This window comes from Python bivittatus, unplaced genomic scaffold (genome assembly GCF_059951505.1).
Source record: "Python bivittatus isolate LINGU-HERP-01145 unplaced genomic scaffold, Pbiv_v1 ctg000700_np1212, whole genome shotgun sequence".
In the NCBI taxonomy this organism is placed as follows: Eukaryota; Metazoa; Chordata; class Lepidosauria; order Squamata; family Pythonidae; genus Python; species Python bivittatus.
In genome coordinates, this window is record NW_028277098.1 from 62,360,898 (window position 1) to 62,382,359 (window position 21,462).

At 39.2% G+C, this 21,462-nt stretch overlaps 1 protein-coding gene across 1 annotated transcript; it reads right to left on the reverse strand.

Annotated features, from left to right (window-relative positions):
• Window positions 1-1,903: 1,903 nt before the first annotated feature.
• KLHDC8A (kelch domain containing 8A) lies at window positions 1,904-20,951 on the reverse strand. Its single transcript, XM_007428358.3, has 7 exons — window positions 20,684-20,951; window positions 14,385-14,440; window positions 13,661-14,076; window positions 11,156-11,320; window positions 8,883-9,098; window positions 7,351-7,452; window positions 1,904-4,687 (listed from the first exon to the last, which is right to left on the reverse strand). Exons 3-7 carry the CDS (start codon window positions 14,034-14,036, stop codon window positions 4,494-4,496), a joined length of 1,053 nt encoding a protein of 350 aa, XP_007428420.1. The 5' UTR covers window positions 14,037-14,076; window positions 14,385-14,440; window positions 20,684-20,951; the 3' UTR covers window positions 1,904-4,493.
• Between the last annotated feature and the right edge of the window lie 511 nt (window positions 20,952-21,462).

The following is a 21,462-nucleotide window of genomic DNA, read 5'->3' on the forward strand; positions in this document are numbered from 1 at the left end:
GTAGTTACTTTTGCTTGAAATAGTGAAAGATGTGCTTGGCAGGGCTCCATTGCTGTCTAGGGTACCTGATGTCATTGTACTTTTGACTCACAATCCATCAAAATCCATATCCTTTCACTTCATTCTGCATTTCATTAACCCTATTCACAACTGATCCTTTCATTTTCCAGTTGTCTTTACAACTCACGCTGTTGCCATCTAAGAATTCTTTCATTTCTTTTTATATCGTCCCTAAATCTCTTCCCGCAGCTATCTACCTTGCAATTATCATCATGATACCAAAAGGCCACTGAATATATCTATGTTGAACTATCAGAAGAAAACTTCAGAAATAATATTTATGCCAGAGCCTTTGATGTTTGAAAGAAGACTATGCTGTATTCTATGAAATTATAGACATTTGATTAATATGACTTCAAATGTATTGCATGGAACTATGTTCTAAAAAAGAGATGCATTAAAATAAGGGAATATGATTGGTCTTATAGAAGACATAAAAGTGAGGTCAGATATGGCCTTGTATTGAAGCCTTCCAAAAGCTCTTTGTGAAAATACTGTAATTTTCTAAATTATTGCTTCTCCCACTTTCCCCAGTTCAATTTTTTTTAATCTATTGTTTCTTAAATATGTGAAGATTTTTGTTTCATTTCTTCTTTTAGGCCACTACATACATGTTGATTCAACCATGTGCTTATAAATATAAGAAACATCTTGTTGATTCAGTCATGCCTGATAAGACATATGCTAATTGAGCCATTGAGAAATTGTGCCACTGAGAGACTGTGGTAACTAGTAGATTTCCCAACATCTGTATGCTTGACACAAGAAACACATAACATTTGCAATGCTTCTAGACAGCTTCTGGCAATACCAGTACAAGGTACATTGCAATATTATTCTGTCCTTGCCTGTGTAATGGAATTTTGTGGGAGGGGGAAAAGGATGAAGACAACGGTTGGAAAATATGGGAATGCAATAAATGGAAATCACTGTCAATTAAAACTTGGAAAATGAAGCAGAGTCCTTGCACAAAAAAGCCTAGCCTGGAAGTGTTGTCAGAGGGACCTTTTCTTCTGATGTGTTTGTGTGCTGCCTTTAATCTTCCTTCTTTAAGCTAAGCATATCCATTTTTTTAACTCCCTCTCTCCTGTGTGTGGGTTGCAATAGATTCGCAGCAGGAAAGAGACTTTTCAGAGGCTTCCCTGCTAGTATTTGCGTCATCTGCTGATACTGCCAGCTTTTTATGGACAGAGGATTAGCACAGATGGTTCCATCGACTTGCCAGAGGAAAGTCTGCCTTTGGGTACTGCATCCCAAGCTCTTGTTACAGCTCGAAAGAAGAATAAAAGCAACCATGGTCCCAAAGCAGCAAGAAATTTACACTATGCTAAAGCTGTCATGCAACTTCTAGTATCTTCTTTCACTCCTAACATGTTTTGCTTAACACAGGCTGAGATTGCAACGTACTAAATACTATCATTCTGTCAGGCCAAGTGGCTTCTACATGTGCAATTTTATAAGACCAACTACTGTTGCCTAAGAAAATTAAAAGGTGTTCTGATGTCAGCATCACAGTTACAAGAAGTATATTTTTTAACTTTCTTGTAAGCTATGTTTACTCTTGTGTAGCAGCATCTGGCCAGTCTTCTCTGAGCTTTGTATCTAAAGCAGGATTAGGACAGGCGATCATCAGAGAATTTCAAGGTAAACTAGACTGGGAAGCTGAAAAAATACCCTTGAAGAAGGCAGTGGCAATTCACTTCAGTACTGTTACCGAGAAAAATGCATGGATATGTCTTTGAAATGATGAGTTGCTGGGCTTGGCCTGGAGGACACTTTAGGTTTTAATGTTTGCTTCTAGTGGTTTGGATATTTCTGAAGCCCATTTTATACTCTATCCACAAACCAGATAAAGTAAGCAAGTTTAAGCCCCATTTCTTCCAGTAAGGGTAAATTTAAGCTGACATTTAATTATGCATATAAAACCAAGCCAGTTTTGCTGGAACAGAGTTGGACTGTAACATGGATTTTTTAAAATCTAGTTTTGTTTTCTGTACACTCTCAAGGAACATCTTTATAACACAGGAAAAAAAGGACAAGCTTCCAATTTTTTTAAAGCCAAAAATTATGATGTGCTCTCATCTCTTGCTAATTTGCAAATTTTATGTAATATGCCTAGAAAGTATCTTGTGTCACAAAGCTGCACAAACTGCTTATATCAGCCAGGCATAACCGAAGTTTTCTCCAGAATGACATTGAAATATATATAACGCTGCTTTTTAAGCCTCTCAAAGCGGCTAGTTGTTAATTGTTAGACTGGCTAATTTAGTTACCCGATGGAAATAGTGCTTTCCAAGGCTTTTGCCTTGAGTGTTAGCATAACAGAAAGTGGGGCGTACATTCAAAACAATAAATGCATTAAAAAATCATAGTTTCAGTCCAGCATAATTCAAAACCTGATGCTTATTTTTAACAACCTGCATTGCTTCAAACCCAAGTATTTGAAGAATTATCTAATCCCACTTGAGCCTGTCTGAGCACAGAGATAATCTCTTCTGAAAGTCCCTAGTCTCTCTCTCTCCCTTGGGATGCTCTTCCAAGACAAATTTACCCAGCACCCCAATGTTTCTGTTTTTGATACCATTCAAAGATCTTTTCTTTTTCTAAGACCTTTTTAATAGTCTCTTCATAAGTATTGATTTCATGCAAGAATTTCTGCTTGTGGTTTTATTTCTGTGTGCTTTTTATTTTGTAGTCAGTTTTTACTGTCTGGCTAATTTAGTTACTGGTGGAAACAGTGCTTTCCAGAGCACCACCCTGGAGAGAGTTGTGTTGATGGGTAGAATTAAAAAAACAATCCTGTGAAATTTAAAAAGCAAAAGAGTGCTTACCAAGCTACTATCATAATTAAGAAGCCAGTGCCCTAAGGAGAACAAAACAGCTGGCTGAAAGATGCTGATATTTCTGTCTTCGTGTTGGCTTATCTGAGAATGGGACATCCTTTCCACGACAACACGCATACCCATTAAAAAGAGGAAAAGTAAAATCTTTCTTGAGTCATGCTCAGTTCCTAGTGACTATATTGGCCCATCCATGCTCTACAGTAGCTAAATCAACACTAGGAACAGTATTCTTGTAAGCTTCAGGCTCTCTCTTTTCCCTCTAGAAGAACAGCACACTAACTGCCCATAGGAACTACTCAAGTTACAATATGAACATAGATTTTAATTGTGTTACTTATTAATAACTAACCAGAACTGATCAATTATGTCACTTGGATGAAACTGACAATTTCAGCCTGCAGGTTAATGAAGATAAATAAACAATATATGAAACAGATTTTTTTTAAAAGGCAGGCAAGATTGCACCCAAACGTTGCTGTTGCCATGGGATATGTGAAAGCTGTTACAAGCCAAGCCCATAACTTCACTGCTACTCAGACAGCAGCTATATTAAATTCAGTCACACTTTGTGTGACTTGAATGGAACCAAACTCTGGATCTGAAGAACGTGTGTGTGAGAGAGACACACACACACATGCAAAGGGGAGGGAGGGAGGGAGGAGCGAGCGAGCAAGCATTGCAGGGAGTGAAATTTTGGTTCTCGTATGGAGGCATCCTTCTCCTTAAATTGATTCTTCAGCTATAACATTTTGTTTTCAGGCCTTTGGCCAAAGCAGTATGCTATTTTAATTATAGGAACTGTTAAGATATTGTGTTGGTTGCTCTCACACAGATTGAGGTGACTTCACCATCATAAGCTGCATGATTAGGAAGACATTCATGCAGGATGCTTTGAACTCCTGTAAGTCCAATATCACAGTAGGGAACTTTGGAGACTATGAACTCCTCAAGATTCCCAGAGAAAAACATTAAGTTCATGATCATAATGGCAATATTTCAAAGAGCTCAGGAGTGCTGGGGCACACTGCACTCTAGATCTGTGAGATTCCCTCCTTTGTTCCCATTGTTACTCTTCAAGAAATACTTGGAAAAGCCCAGCAAAGAATCTTATGATTTTGTTCAATAGCTGTGACTAGAACATGGTATTTCAGAGGAAGGCAAAATCTTCTCACAGTCCTAGATATGATACGCTTCCTCATTCTGGGATGAAGCTTCCTGTCAGGCTATGAACCTTGACTGCTCCATTACAAAACTGGCATGATTTTCAGCCATTCAGAGTTGACAGGGGGAGTGCACTATAAATTCATGAGTCGACGGTGCTCCATAATGCTTGCAAAGGTGACATCCTCATAGGAAAGAGCTTCTGCTAGCAGACAGAGCCACAAAACTGTGTAGTTACATGGAGCAAGAATTTGTTTTCTCCAAAGGACACTATGAACGGAATTAGAGGAAAGCAAGGCAGTGCAAGAGATGGTGAAGAAAAAGTGTCTACTCTTCACATATGGAGGACACTAGCCCAGCTTTAACAGCTGCACAGCTACTGTAGATCTGTAGATCACTTTGAATGGCGAGCATCCGGTGACATGCCAGCTAGGAATCAGAGACACACAATGCTTCTACTGCATCACTCAAACCCTGATTCACTCCACCTACTGCTAGAAGACAGTTTTTTACCACAATGTTGGAGCAAGCACATCGTGGAGTAGGCATAGGTGGTAGACTTTCCCATTTATTCTTTCCAGGATGAAAGGCCTCAGCTGATTCCAGAACAGTTGGTTGGTTTCCTGCTTAGAGAGAAATATGGCAACAGACAGATAGAAAATGCACAGAATTCCAAAGCCATCAAATGAACATTCTACTGATCACTGATCATGTAGATGTACATTTATATTACATTTAAAAAGCAATTTTAAAAAGAAGTATGTGCGTGTGTGTGTGTGTATGCCTATTTGGGACAAATGTATCCTCTAGGACTGTGTTTTTCAACCTTGGCAACTTTAAGATATGTGGACTTCAACTTCCAGCTAAAGTCCACACATCTTAAAGTTGCCAAGGTTGAAAAACACTGTTGTAGGAACTGTAATTTTTGGATAGATTATTATAGTTTCTTAACTACAGGTAGTCCTCACTTAATGACCACAATTGGGACTGGAATTTCCATCGCTGAACGATGCGGTCATAAAGCGAGATGTCACATGACTGCTTCACTTAGCAACCGCAATCGCAGCACTTCCAGTTGCCATTGTAAACCGAGAATTGCGGGTCATTAAGTGGAGGGAGTCCCAGATAAGGAGGGCAGGGGTGCCTCAGGGTGGTGGGGGAAGCCTTGGGAGGCCTGGCACAGGCAGTGCATGTGTTGGGGGGGTACTACAGTGTGGCACAAAGCTGCAGCCACCCCTGAAAGCCTCAGCTGCCCCAGTCCAGCCCAGCAGTGCTTACAACTGCAGGGGTGCTGCAACTCTCCCCACCTGCCTCTCCCCACATCTATGTCCTTTTGGCTGCCCTGCACAGCGACACTCAGCAGCAGTGCCAGGGCTGGGGCTGAAGTAGACGACCAGGCCTTCAGCAGTCTCAGCCAGCTGCCACTGCCCCAGGCCTCTATGTCAGTCTCAGTGCCACCGCTGCTGAAAAATACTGCCTCAGGCCCCACACCATGGCCAACCACCCCGGCACTATTGTGCAAAGCCCCAGTTGCCCCCACTGCTCTGTGCTCCCCAGGCTCTGTCATGCCCAGCTGACCTTCACCATTTTCCTCCTGCTGCTAACAAGGTGTGCCTGGCCTGACCCTATTGTATGCAAGGCAACTGATGGCTATGCCAGGCCTTCTTCCCGAGGCCATTCGTGCTGTTCTCCAAGCCACTCGTGCCATTCCTTCTTCAAATCATGTGCCCCATTCTCACAATCCTTTGGAAACCTTCTGGTCTTCCCCAGGTCTTGTGAGAACAGGCACGCTACTTGGAGAATGGCAGGTACCCCATTCTCATGGTGCTTCAGAAGACCTCATTCTTCAAATCAGGCACCCCATTCCTTTTCCAAATAGCACGCCTGTGCTGGCAGCTGGCTGAGACTGCTGAAGGCCCTGGGCCTCTACTTCAGCCCCAGCCACACCCCTGTGCCAAATGCCTCTGTGCAGAATGGCCAAAATGGCATAGATGGGGAGGAGATAGGCAGTGGGGGGAGTTGCAGCACCCCTGCGGATGTAAGTGCAGGCAGGCTGCCATGTGCCTGAACTTTGATCATGTGACCATGGGGGCACTGCAACAGCCATAACTTTGGGCACAGGCCATAAGTCCATTTTTTCAGCACTGTCATAATTTTGAACAGTCACTGAATGAATGGTCATTAAGCAAGGACTACCTGTAATGGATTTTGAGCAACCACAGAAAACAAGTTAAATCAGCTGGATTTATAGTGCTATTATTCTCCTATACAGAAAAGAGAATTGATTACATGCCATGCTGAGGACATAGACCAGTTTCAGAAAAAGGTGATTTTTTTCCTCTACTGCTCTGACATGACACAAACACACATACACTTCTTAGCCTTGGATATAGATTTGGTTATGTCTCTCACTCTAGAGAAGAAATTCATTTGTTTTGCACTGTATCACATTCAGAGCTGCACAAATAATTGTGAAATTTGTAGCATTCCTTCAGATAATTAGGCAATCATAACTGTGTATAGTATAAGCTTATAAAGATTTGTGTGGGTTGTATTTTTTCTTCATTTCAATTATTTTTAGTATTTTCATTTTACCTCTCTCCCCCGCCCCCCAATGTCACATAATAAAAACATAATTTTTCAGTTCATTTTGTAAATATGAATATTTTAACTATAATGAGATTTTAGTTCAGCATCACTGAGTCAAATTTGATTCCTGGTAATTGTATGGATAAAAATATGCTTGACATCTGGACTTGTCTTTTGTAATAACGCAAAGGTCTTCTAAGGAGATTCCTGTAGACTCTTTAATCCTATCCATCCATCCATCCATCCATCCATCCATCCATCCATCCATCCATCCATCTTTCCTTTCTTATACTTCCCTCAGCCTTACCCAGCACAATCCTTTTTTTTCTAGTCTATCATCTGCTGCCTTGGACATACTTTGTCCAAAGTATGTGAACTTCTACTCACAGATCATCACCCCAGTTCTCTAACCTGTACTTTCTGGATTTCATACCCAGGAAGGAACTCAGAGAATTCATGATGGCAAAGCTTTGTATTGTCAGGCTAACTGCTTCCCTATTGGCTCCAGAGGCACGGAATGGGGATGGGGTCACTAAGGAGAGGGGGACTCATTAGAGAAGCATTGGAAAGGACAACAGAGTCTCATGGACAGGCCAATCTCTATTTCCAACATAAAGAAAACTACTGTAGAAGTAACGCTTTTAGGAAAATATAGTTCAAGCATGATTTCACTTTTAGGGGATGAAGAAATCCTCACCTAGTCCTCCTGCAACAACCATTCTTCCTTTTAAATAGCCAGCAATGAAATCTGCCCGTCGTTTCTTCAGAAAAAATGAGCGTTCAATCTTCATCCAGCCCCCTGAAAATTAACCCGATTCGTTATGAAATGATCATGACTTTTTCATAGCTAATACAATGCTCATATTCCCCCCTTTTTACCTGTCTTACCTGTTTGGTGCAGACATAAGCACCAAGCCTTTCAACTGTACTCCCTCCCTTTGCCATTGTAATTTCTGCAGAATGCAATGTTGTACATATATATATGGGCATTGCTTTCTGGGGAAATTATTATAGTAATGTGGTTGGTCCAGCAATGTAGGGATCCTGCTCAGTCAGCACCCCTGAATATACACTATTACTGGGGAGATTCTGCTCCTTTGAGGTAGGCCTGAGGAAAAATACCAGCTTGCTGTTCACAGTAAGATGATAAATTGCTTTGTTTCTCTGCAGACTCATCCCTTCCATTAAGTTAAACCTGACTTCCGGACTCATGATTTTCACAGAAAGATTTTATATCTGTATTTTAAAGCTTAATAAAAATTCAGGAGCAATTGGCAATACAACTGGAACAGCAAGTTTTCTGGCACATGGAGAAACTATTTTTGGTATAAATATGATTCTTGAAGTCCTTGAGGGGGCAGTCACCAGACTGAATAAAAATGTTTGCTACTTAAACTCTTACATTTGCTATCACATTAAGTAATGAAGATGTTACAATGCAAACACTTAGATTGAAAACATAATTTAGATGATGGGCTTCTTGAATATTTAGGGATCAGTATATAACTTAATTCAATAGAGTTGCAAAATCAAAAGCAGCTGTCCAGAGTTTTTACTATATTACATCCTTTCCTCTAATTCCCCTATTATGTCATAGATGCACAAGTGGGCTGCTTTTCACCTTTGTGTGTCTTGCTAAAGACAAGTGAATGGAGCCAGGATGGAAGTACATTTTATTCTAATTAAAATTAATGTTAAATACAGTTGATACGTTTATTCTTCATATATTTAATAATTTTCCCTTCTGCCCAGTTCGGAATGACAATTTGATAATGGCAGTTTGGCAGCAAATCCTGAAAGATCATTAGGATAGATCCAAAAATTTGTAGAGGTTAAATGCAAGCCAAGGTACACAGGTTGTGCATTCCATTGTAAGGCTTGGGTAGGCAACCCTCAGTTCATTAGGTACATGCAATCACTTTTTATGCCTCCAGAGCCTCCCAAAATTGCATTGCTGAATTTACATGGCAAACCACAGAGAAATAGAGGCATCATTTTTCTACCAAAAAGAAAAAAAAATTAAATATAAAGGGTAATCTTTCAAAAAGGGATGGTAATCAGAAATCCTGTCCAGTCTATTTCTGGTACATGAGCACATCGCCAGCACACCTATTGTGGTCCCTGTTTGTCCAAAAAGCAAGTTATAAAAAGTGTGTTATCAAAAGGTTGTTCTCCCCTGTGTCAACCTAGGCACATTGGAATTTGGAGGGCAGTCCCAGAAGAACTCACCTTGCTCAATATCAAAGATGTCCACATTTTTCATAAACTTGGGCTGACGGTACAATCTGCCTTGCCGCAATCCCCCAAGGCTAAAGATGTTGTTCTCTGTGCAAACAAAGGTGGAGAAAGCCCTTTTGCTGGGAATATTGGGGAATTTGGTCCAAGATCTGGTCTCAGTGTCAAAGACTTCAAAGGCATTCACAGCATATTTGGACTGCCTTCCACCTTCAGTGAAGAAAAGCATATACTGTAGTGAAAAGCCAGCTTGGACTCAGCAACATTATCATTTTGATGATTCAGCAAGAATTAGGGAATGGGAACTGAGGAAAAGCAGGTAAAGAGATGCTATCACAAGTGAGGGGAAAGGAATTCTCTGGGCTACTGAAAGACCAACTCAGTTTTATGTCCTTTTCTTCATCATCTTATTAGGAAATAGCAAGAACTGGCTACCAATGAAAATATTGGAAAAATAATTACCCCTCATTAAGGAATTTTCTCTGTAAGGTTTGACCATTCCTGGCTGGTCACTCAGCTGAACAGATTTTTCTGCTACTTCTTCAACATTTCTATTATAAAGAAATCACTTGGCTCAGCTGGTTATTATGATTACTCTTAGACTGTTTTTTAAGTTTATAAATCAGACAACCAAACTTCTCTCTGTCTGTATATTTGGCAAAAAGTGTGCTATGTTGTAGGATAATAATTTATTCCATAGATGTCCTGTCAGTAATTCTTCAAAAGGATTGTGTATTTTCTTCAGGTTATAGTTATGCTCATTAGGTATGTCATAATAGTTTCCATCCATCTGTCCATTTTGTACTATTACATTTTGCATCAGCAGCATTTTAATCTTTTATAATATACCAAATTTATTTTCTGATCTTTTGGGGGATGCTGATGGTGGTGTCATTCTTTTATATTTACAGTTAGCTGTGACCAAAATGATTATCAAGACATGATGGGAAATTGCTCCCCTAACAGAACTGGAGCCAAAAGGGAGCAATAAAAAGTAAGAAATGAGAGGTAGCTGTCAGAACATCTGGGAGGATCTTGAAATTTGTACAAAGTATACATACTTTAAAATAATCCAAGGAGGATGAAGCATGCTCATTAGCTGCAGCATGAATTCTGAACAAAAGCACTCGTGGTTAGAAGAGCCTTTTACTGTAAGTTCGATTTATGTAACTGCTTTAGTAATTTTTCTTAAGTTCACCTCCTCTCCTATCACTCTTGTTCTCCCCTTGCAGGAAGCTTGATGAGTATAGTTTGCATCATCTAAAGCAGGGTTCCTCAACCTTAGCAACTTTAAGATGGGTGGACTTCAACTCCCAGAATTCCCCAGCCAGCTGGCTGGGGAATTCTGGGAGTTGAAGTCCACCCATCTTAAAGTTGCTAAGGTTGAGGAACCCTGATCTAAAGCAATGTTTTTCAAACTTGGTAACTTTAAGATGGGTGGACTTAAACTCCCATGCTGCCTGGGGAATTGTGGGAGTTGAAGTCCACCCATCTTAAAGTTGTTAAATTTTAAAAAGACTGATCTAAAGTAATTTCTCTTACATGCATATATCTACCCATGCTTCAGTACTCTGACAGTACTTTTAAAACTAAACTTTGTATCGAAAAAAACACGTTTAAGTATTTATTTACCATCTGAATTATTTTATATATGCCATATAATGACAATAATTCTTAACATAATGGCATCATTTAACAAAGGTTCATAAAATAAAGCTTGTGCAAGATCACAATTTTGCTCAGCACAACAGATGTGATCTTGCACAAGCAACCTACAAAGAGAACAGCAAACTGGAGAATACAGTACAACAGTGAATATCAACATACGGAATTCCACAGGCCACTTATAACACTTCCTAGACTTTAAAGGTAACAATGAGGCATTACAAACAATGTCCAGCTGCTGATACTGAACTCTAGGATACTATGGTCTGAGTTGATGAGACGCTTTTATGAATGGATGAGGCAGTTGTCTCAGGTGGAGAATGAGAAGATTCAGTTCAGTCAACCAGCAATTCAATCTAGCTATCTCCATGTGAACAACCATTCACATATACATTTGCACAAATACTGCAATTAGACTTTCATGCAGTCAGTGAAGGCTATTTTAAAAACCTCACAATATTTATTTATTTATTTATATTAGAGGGTACTATTATGAATGGGATGGCTATCACAGCCTTGTACTACTGTGCAACAAAGTTAGCCTCATCAGCAATATACCTTTTCCTTAAAAATTGTCTCCTTGCACTACAAAGGAGGCTTACCCAGAACATAGATCTTGGTGCCCCGCAGAAAGGAGGTGGCAGCATACCTGGGTGTTGGCATGGTTGCCAAGGACACCCAAATGTCCTTAAGCATATCATAATGTTGCATATAATTGTGAGGACGTAGATCTGCTCCCATTCCACCAGCTGCGTAGATTCGGTAGTCTGGAAAAACAGGAAGGGAAAAGGAGACAAAATCCCAGCCATGATATCAGGGTTAGATTTTCAGCAGCTCAGGATGAGTTTGCCCCACTGTGTATGTGGAGATTTAAGTGCAAAGTCTGCAGGCAGAAACACATCTGAGTTGTAATCCATGCACTTACATGTAAAATCAAAATAATCCCTGAATGGAAACACATTCATTATTGTTATCATTTTATCATGCCTATATTTTAAAAGCAGTCAGAACAGCTTTAAAAATTAAAACAGCAATAAAACACACAATAAATATAAGCAATACTAAAAGTAGCAGTACCTTTTAATAAGCAGTTATTAAAAAAAACTGAAGCAAATTAATTAATGTTCAAGTCATAAAGGGGAAAAAAAACCTGAATGTAAAAGTTGAAGAGAAAAGCCAGGGAAAATTTCTATTTGGAGGGTATTCTCTCACAATGGTGTTGAAAAGGCCCATTTTCCAATTACAGTAGTTCTCACAAAAATATGATCTCTGAAATGGGGGTTGGTTCATATGATAACAATCCTAGTGCAAAAGCACAGTGTCAGCGAAGCACCATTTCTTTTCTGTACAGGCAATAGATGCACACACACCCTACACCAGTCTGGATGAGGACCAGAACAGGGGACAAAGATTAAAGTCCCTTTCCCCATCAGCATCCCAATTCTCACTGGGCCTGCTATTCACATTTTAATATTCACATACGCTCATTCACAAAACTGAAAATTACATGAATGGCATCACATTTAGATAGGTCCAGACACAACACAAACTTTATAGCTTTAAAAATTAAAGTGGGTGTTGCAGCTATGGAAAGCTACTGTTAGATTGTACTAGGAGGCACCAATCTCAAGCTTATCTTCCATGGCTTCTAACACCCCCAAGCAAGGCAGGTGGTCCAGTCAAGACTTTTGTTATGGGCCACTTGGGTGGAATGTGAGAGGGGCAGCAAGCTGAACAGGTCAGATGATGCCTTTGGGGCTATACAAGCAAGGAGAATGCTATCTTAGGAAGGATAGACATAGACTTTAAATTAAAATGTCCCATAGTCAAAACCTGGGTCTGTCGGAATAGAAAGTCATAAACATCTCTGGGCCTGTTCAAAATTGAACTTGTTTTCCCCATGGAGGTGGAGGTAAGGGGCAAAATGTGTTTCCTAAGCCTACCTTTGTTCCTTTAAAAAATGCAAAGCTCCAGAAAAATAGTTTGAATGTTAAACCATGCACCAGCAGGCAACAGTCCATCCAACCAGCAAGGAAGGAGAGACCACAAAGGGTTGTCACCGTAACTTCCAGGTTAAAAACAAAATGGGTTGATGGTAGAGTATTGCAAAGAGATGGTGATGTTGGGATCCTCAGAAGGTACCGGGCCCTTTAAACTTGTTAGGATCTATGTATCCATAAAGTCATAAAGCTAGAAGGGTTCCATAGATCATATAGCCTGACCACTGCTTTAAGGGAAAAACTTCCATCGAGTTATTCTGTTACAAATGTATTTATGACCTTAGTCCGGCTGATAGAGTTGCTCACATGCAGAGCAGCCCTGATAAACTGGCATTCATTGAACTTAGCCAAATTCCAACAAATACTTCTTCCCTAAGTCATGTCTCTCCCGCAGTCAAGCTCCCATTTAAGCAGGCAACTGCTTGTTTGGGAAAAGTGAGGCTTCTGGCTTTCTATTTCATAACAGCAGTTTGTTATGTTCCATTGCAAACATAAACCTGAAATGATTCAAGTTTTCAAAAGCAGGTTGTAAAGTGAGGGTAAAGATACTGAAAGGAAAAAAGGTTGATGCTTGACTGCACACACTCACCTTCTGATATAAATTCCGACTGAGTGATCATAGCCCCATGCTTTGCAAAAGCCTTCAGTCTGCCACATGCTCTAGAAAGCACTGATTTACCTGTCCTTTGAGAGCTATAAAAACTTCAGCAAACAAAACAGAATAAACAACTTCTTCCATATTTGGCAGGGATACAAAACGTGCCTGGCTGTGTGTGTGTTTTAAAAAAAGAAGAAAAGATCAGGCCACCCTCCAATTGCAAGACAGACTTCACAGAGAGTTCTAGGCCAGATGGTTGAAAACCACCTAAACCCAACCAGAGCAATTCATTGGTGGTGATTCCAACAATTCAGGTGAAAGGGTCAATGTCAGGAAATAAAAGAAATTAATTAATAGTCCCTTGCTAACTAGACTAGGCCTCTGAATAGGAAAAAAAAAATCCATTCATCCCACCAATTATAAACAGAAATATACTCAAGGACAGGGTACTTCCCTCAAAGCCAACGTTGTTTCCACCAGATACTTTAATTAAAAAAAAGGTTTCTTGCCTTTTACTGTCACAGAGATGCCCATTGAGGCTTCTCTTAAAGAGTTTCTTTTCTTCCACTTGCCCTCATCTATGTTGTACATCTCCACAATCTTCAAAGGCATCTGGTGGGCTCCAACACCTCCAATCACCATTATCCTCTTGCCCAGTGTAGCTACTGCGACCCCAGCCCTGGCTGTAGGCATTGGAGGCAGAGAATTCCATTGATTTGCTTCTGGGGAGTACACTTCAAAGCAATCCATTGGGGCACCATTGTCATCACAGCCCCCGATAGCAAACACCTGTCCACCAGCCTCTACCAGGGAAGAATAGACTCTTGGACTGGGCAAAGGTGCTAGAGTTTTCCACTGAAAGTCCTTGATGCTTGGCACTTCCATCTCAGGGACAGGGAAACATCTGCTTAATAATCCATGTATACTGCAGCAAAACATAACAAAGACACAGCAAACAAGAATGTTCAAACATAGGGAAGTGGTTCAGAAATGCAGACTTCAAGTGGCTTGAGAATTTCAAGGATATATTTCTATGTCCTGCAACAGCTCAGGGGTGAATTTTCTACCATCTCTAGCCTAGGGCCTGTCAAATATGTTGGACTGCAACTCCTATTACCTCTGGGTATTATGCTGATTGTAGGATGGGACTTGTAGTTCAATCAATCTGGAGGGCTTTAGGTCAAGAGGAGGTTGTCCCCTCTGTTCTACAGACACACAAAATAGCTTTCATACCTTTTATGGGGTCTTCTCGGTTAATCCTCCATTCCACCTCTGCTGGATACTGAATCCTAAATAATAAAATAGATTAAATTTACTCTTTCATTCTTGCATCCCCAAAATGCCATTCAGGTCAGAGTCTCTTTCCTGCTTTGAAGATTTTCCTTCAGTCAACTTTGCTTTCCTCTTGGGCCCCTCCTTCAAAGCCCCTTTTGTCTGTCCTCCTGGTCCATTTACATCTACCCCATCGCCCATAAATTGTTGCTGCCTCACGCAGCAGAGCGCTGAGCTGTAAGCGCCAGGAAACAGCCCACTAATTAGGGCACAAAGTTGCAAACTCCTATTACAAGCAAAGGGATTATTTTTGCGGTCTTGCTCTGAGCAGCTGACAAATATGTAAATGAGGTTGGGGAGAAACGGAGCCGGCCGCTTACCACACGCAGCAGCTGCTCCGTCCTCCCCACGTGAACCTAAGCAGGCTCAGGCGGAAGGCTTTCTTCCGAGACAGGGTTGTTTTTTCTTTGGGATGGAGGTCATTCAGTTGCCTTCAAGAAATGAGCCTATGTATGGATATAGTTGAGGTTTCCACCAAGTTGGCATGCAACTGTGCTTGCAGGTAGGGCAAAGGAAAGGCTCCGCACGTGTAACACAGAAAAAAAATGGGTAAAATCTAGAACAGAAGCTCAAACAGATGATGGAAAAACAAGGACAGCAGTGAGGCATTTTTAGAAAGACAGCCCTGTTAGTCTGTGGCAGCAATACCTAATCCCTGGCTTCTTAGACAACACATTTATTATGCCATACAGTCCTGGAGTAGAGCTCATTTCATCCGATGAAGTGGACTGGTTTATACCAGAATAAGCATTGGCCCAGATTGTATTGTTACTCTACATCCAAGGATCACACAATGGCTTACAAGACAAGCAATAAAATGCCACAAGAGTTTTATATGTCTTCAAAAATGAGAAGATAGGTTGGCATGTGCTTGATCGTTTTTGGCTGATGCTAACAAATGAATTAGTCAAGTGCTCCAGTTCTTCTGTTTTGCAAAGGGAATATTGTCTAACTGTAAAACTAATTGCAGGATGCATAGAAGAATTCATTTTAATTTCTAGTAAGCTGCAACCAAATTACTTTCTGATAAAAGTGTGTTCTGTGCTTGCTGTTTGGCCACACCCAGCAAGAGAACCATTTTACAAGAATGCCCATAACATGATCTCAACATGTGTTACTGTGCTGACTATAATGTGCCTACTGGCCCCAAATGCTCATTTGTCCTTGTTTTAGGGTAGTGTTGTCCAAACTTGGCCACTTTAAGATGAGTGGACTTCAACTCCCAGAATTCCCCAGCCACCCATGCTGGCTGGGGAATTCTGGGAGTTGAAGTCCACTCATCTTAAAGTGGCCAAGTTTGGACAACACTGTTTTAGGGCAAACAGTTTATTCTGAATGGATCTACAACTTGGGCAGAAATCTGAGAATGTATAGGATATTGGGAGAAAAGCAATGGTGTTCTTGACTTGTTTGTTTGTCTGTTTTAAATTCAATTTCTATTCAATAAAAGCTCAATTTTACAGACTCCTATTCAGCAGGCTTCAGATGCAATGGACAAAATGTTAGTGGAAATTACACCCCCAAATAACACACCCAGTCTGTTGTTTACAAAGCAGTTCAGACAATTGATACCATTTGAGTCATTTGTGTCAGTCAGGTAAACAATGACAAATACAAAATTATGCAAATTGTGTAAATTGAGGCAAACAGCATAAATTATGTCAGTGTGGATTTAATGGACATTTGCTTTAATAGACATCCTTTATCCTCAAATGACCCCTTAAATGGAGGTTGGACTATACTGCTAACTACCATAGTCGCAGTTGCAGAAGAGATCCTTCTTACAAGTAGAATAGATGGTGTTATTAAATATTAACTTCTTAGATAAGAAACTTCTTTTTGACTGGTCTGTGGGACTTTGACAACTTTAGTATGATAAAATCTATAATTATACATTTAAACAAAACCCATAGGTCAATTAATCGGGCTTTGTTGTTGCCATCATCTGACTGCCATTTGGCTTTGATCTGGCTTGGCTTATTTGGTTTCTGTATTATATTCTACCTCTTCCTCCAGAGAAAACTCAAGAGAGCTCACAAATATAGATATGTAATATCATTTTATATACTATCACTTTTCAATTGACAATTCCTAAACTGTAATTCATAAAATAAAAGCACATATTTCCCCCACTGCTGCCATTTCCAAATATCTCTCTTATACCAAAATATCATGGGAAAGTTATTACTTTTTTCTTGCCAGGGAAAGGACCTGTATCAGCACTTCCTCACCTGTTGTGACCCTGAACAAATAAACACAATCCCAGCTCCAAGCTGTGCAGTATTTTCAGGTCTCAGAGCACATTCTTAACTCATAGCCAGTGGCCAGTTGATGAAAACACTATAACTGGCATAGAAATGTAACATCTTGAACGTAAAAATGTTTTTGATATGAGTTTTTCCAAGGCGTGGTCCAAAGATACTTCAGGGGTTAATCCAAGATGCTTATATATTATTGGTAAATAAGAATTACATCAGAGTATGCATACCATATTTTGATAAATTAGCATGTCTAACTTCATGGAAACCAGCCCATATTTGTGCCCATACACAAATTTGGAGACTTGGTAAATTCTTACTTGGCAGAATATTATTAAATTGCTGGCTTTCGAGCAGTTATGTGCATCAGACATAAGCTACTATTTAATAAGCATTACATTGTAAATAAAGCATTACATTGAAGAATTTGTTGGCCATGTTGGCTGGGAGTGTTAGGGTTTATAGTTTACTAATTATGGAGAACCATCTCTCCTTCTCCCCCCCACCACAAAAAAGAGATAATGTGGTAAAATAAAAACTATTTGGAACCAGGGTTCATTTACCTCATTTATCCTTCTGAGCACAATTTGGCTGAGTAGTTTGGAAGGGAAAGATGAAGTAACATGAGGATCTATAGCCATTTGTCTAAATTTACATGTTATAACAGGAGTAAGTGGTAGATATCCCTACACTCTCTTTATCATCTAAATACTAAAACAATATTTTAAAACAATTGCAAATCTTTCTTTTGAGGAAAGCCTCTTAGTAGGATTTATGAATAGTTCATATATGAATTATTAAGTAATATTTAAGGCTACATTACAGCCTAGATTCAGTATAATATTGGAATTGTCCCCAGAAACTGGCAATATTATAAAACATTTTGCAGTACAGCCAGGATTGTGCTCCATCTCCTCAATTTCTTAGCTGAATTAAACTTATTTTCTTTGAAGGCCATGTGATGGTGTGAGGGCAGAATTATGTATTGTAAGGCACACTCTGTTTCCTTTGTAATGTTAATATAGGTATGGCATGTATGTGAAAAAATAAGTGGCTGAGGAGAAGCTTAATACATGCCAGCCCTTGGATTTCACCTGCAAATAGAATTCTGTCTATTGGGATTTTTCTTTGTTTTACTGTGGTTTTTTTCCCCTCCAGTCAGAGAAAGCGCAGCTGCTGAGAAAAAGAGGGACATTTTGCAGGCGAGGCAAATGCCTCTTTTGAGATCAAAAGGTCCCCTGCAAATGAACCCCCTACATTCATATTTGGAAAATATATCTTAGTCTAATATGCAATTTTATTCAAAGAACACAATCTTAACAGCATTTCCTCAAAAGTAAGAAGCAAAATTAGGTAAGTCTTCAATCATACAATATCCAGGAGACCCATGCATTCACTTTTAAAAAGCTAATCATGACATTTCTAATTGTATGATTGGCCTCCTATCCAGTTTGGCCCAAAGACTCACAGAATTCAGTAGGAATTATTTTTGAATAAGTACACAGGGTTGCATTGTATATTCATTGCCAGACTTATACAAGAACTTTATAGCAGCCACTTTCAAAAAAATCACAGAAAAGGATGAAACTGAATAGATTAGCAGCCTACTCTATAGATAAATATAAAAACACTTTTGAGTTGAGCTCAGTTCCTAATAAATATTTGGACACATCCATGTCATTTTTGGCAACATTACTGAAGTAATTTGTGAATACCTTCTGAGATTTTTTTAAACTTCCCAGTATAACAATAGCACTCAAATTCCTTAGTGATTTCCCATCCAAATACTAACTAGACCCAAATTACCTTAGTCTTAAGTACACAAGGAGATGGGTAACCTTCTCTCCTGATCATGTATCTCCTGAAAATTATCCTCCCAATGCCCAGTAAGATCCAGGTGATTGTTGACATTCCTAACCAAGCACCTAGAATGTATTCATTTACTTAAATGTATAAGAATCCCAAAGGTAAATAAAATTGGAGAGTAATTTAGACAGAGCAAAGGCCTATATCAAAAGTGTTAATTGTATGTACACATGTACTTTCTGAATTTGATGGTCAGCATTTTGAACTTTGAAATATTGGTGAGGTTTCTTTCCCTTACAGTATACTCATTTGCCTGTAATGTAATAATTGGGATTTTCAACCCAAACAGAAAAAAATGGCTAGAGGAGAAGGCCAATTCAGCTGTAAAATTCATTTGTTCTTAATGAAAAAAATCAGATAACAAAGTGTTAAAAACAGAAGAACGTCCAAGGTGTTTTTCTGTTGTTAGCTGAAAGGTAATCAGTGGGTAGGAACATATAACCATCCTTGTCTGGCCTTAGTAGAATGGTTTGGCCAGGTTAGTACTTAATGGGGGACTCCAGAAATAGATCCATGCTGTGGCCATGAAAACACTTCAATACATCCAACTTGGAATTAAACTCAGTGGAATTTACTTTTTAATTTATAAGAGAAAAAAAGGGCAGTGAAAATAAGAGGGAAAATCAAATTTTAAACTGTGTATCATTTTAAAGTGTAAAAAAACAAGCCCAGTGGTCATTCACAAAGCATTTATAAGGATCCTCTCACTGCTGAGTTAATTAACACCTACAGTGGGATTAAAAATAAGTCTCTAGGTTGAAGCCTCAAATAATAGAACTAAACTTTTTGTCAAGTTATAATTCAGCTTTTCTCCAATTTGAGTTTCTTTTTAATGATGGATTAAAGTAGAATGTCACAGGAAGGTTGAAATTTTCTCCTGCTTGCCTCTGAGTATTGCCTCTCTGATGTTAATTTAGTGACCATTTATTCCTTTGCATAGGGATTGACCTATCTGCACTATATAATATTAGCTCACTCTGATGTAACTTCCTTGTCATGTAAACATACAGTGAACATGAATGATATATTTCACCACATACTTTGCATGCAAAAGATCATAAAATATATTTATAGTTTTAAAATACCAGATATAAAGACTAGCTCTTGCCAGTTAGAACTGAAATTACTCAGTATGGCAATTCATGACAAAGTATCTTGTTCCTGAAGCCACTTCACAAGAAGCCAGATGCAGGTTCATGAGAGTTGCTGTCAGGCATCATTTCCAACCAAGATCTGTTTCCATGGTTAGGAATCATTTCCTATTTTGCTGTCTGATATTCTTTCCTAACAGGATGAGATCAGATTATTTAATTCTTCCTATAATTTGTTTGAATATCTTAGAAATGCAATTCCTTCTATAGGAAACATTAGCTTTCTTTTTTCATGATCACCAACACCATTCCTAACCTTGTATTTTCTGTCTCTCTCACATCTCTTGAAAGCACTATGGTAATACTTTCTGCAAGGATTGCACTTTGCTTGAAATCAGCCATATGGAAAATTCACTCTGGGTACCAAATGTTAAAAAAAAAAAAAAAAAATTAAGATACTGCATCCCATTATTTGGCATTTAGAAGGCATCTAGCATGATCTGAGCAGCTACATCTCTCTCTGCATGTAAGCTCAGCTTCACTTGCTTAAATGCAATTTCCTCAGTTGCAGCATGCATATCTGTACCCCTGAATGTCTAAAATACAGTGTGACCCTTGACAAATCAAGGATACAACTTGCCAAATTGACTCATATTCTTCTCAGGAACTATGGAGGAATATTTAGATGAATCACTGATAACTTCTATGATTAGATTAATCTAAGATAACATCATAAAAGTTGTGCACCAAAAAAAAAGATGCTCTCCAGGCAAAGAAAAAAAGGCTGAAATGTGAAACACTTAATAACAGCATGGAGTTTATGTTTGTTGCTTCCAAATAGCTTTTTTTCTGCATAATATTAAAGAGCCAGCTGTGAAAGGAAACCTTTTGCAAAAGAAAAAGATAACAAGTTCAACTTCAAAATCTCCCATTCTCTCCTTTGCCCCCTTAGTCTCTCCAACTGCATTTATAGATTGTTACTCACATCTGTGCTCTGTGATCCCTGGAGGCTGCAGTCCTTTATAAGTGGGAAGTAAATCCAAAAGGGATGCAGATTGTATGTTGGTAAGAGGAAAAGTAACAGAAAAGAATTCTCCAGCTGCATAAATCCAGCCCTTAACAATGTTTCGTTTTGTAACAGGAACTGGAACTGGAACTGGAATACAGTCATATGCAAAGGAATTCCCATCGACTGAGGTGACCTGTATTTTCTCAATGCCTAGGCTAGAATCAACTAAAGAAGAGGGAGTGAGCAAAGGAGCAGGCGAGAAAGAACACACTGAATTACAAGAGCCAGAATAAGCCTTTTATGGCTCCCATGCATGCACAGGAAGTTTTCCAGCAGGCTCTTGCGTGGCAAATTGCAGAGAGGAGGGGTGCTCCATTTGGAATGCAAGACAGGGTTGGGTGAAAATGGAAGAAATGCTGATGAAAAAATTAGAAGGAGCTTCCAAAATATAAGAAGCTCTGTTCAGCCTTAGAATAAATGTGTATAAACCCAGTTCTAAAAATAGTAGCAGCTTAAACCAATTACTTGTATACAACTCAATCAGTTTGCAAGATTTAAATTGTATTATACTTGAGGTATTCTGCAATTATTTTACCAACTGTACATTCAAATTACATAGAACTTTTATGTTATGTACCACAGGTATTTTAGCACCCAAAACATACTTTAGTGGAACACAACATCTATAACATGAGATCTAAGACGCAGTCATATCTCCTAGCAAATGATCTTCCATTTCAGTCCATAGTTCTTTA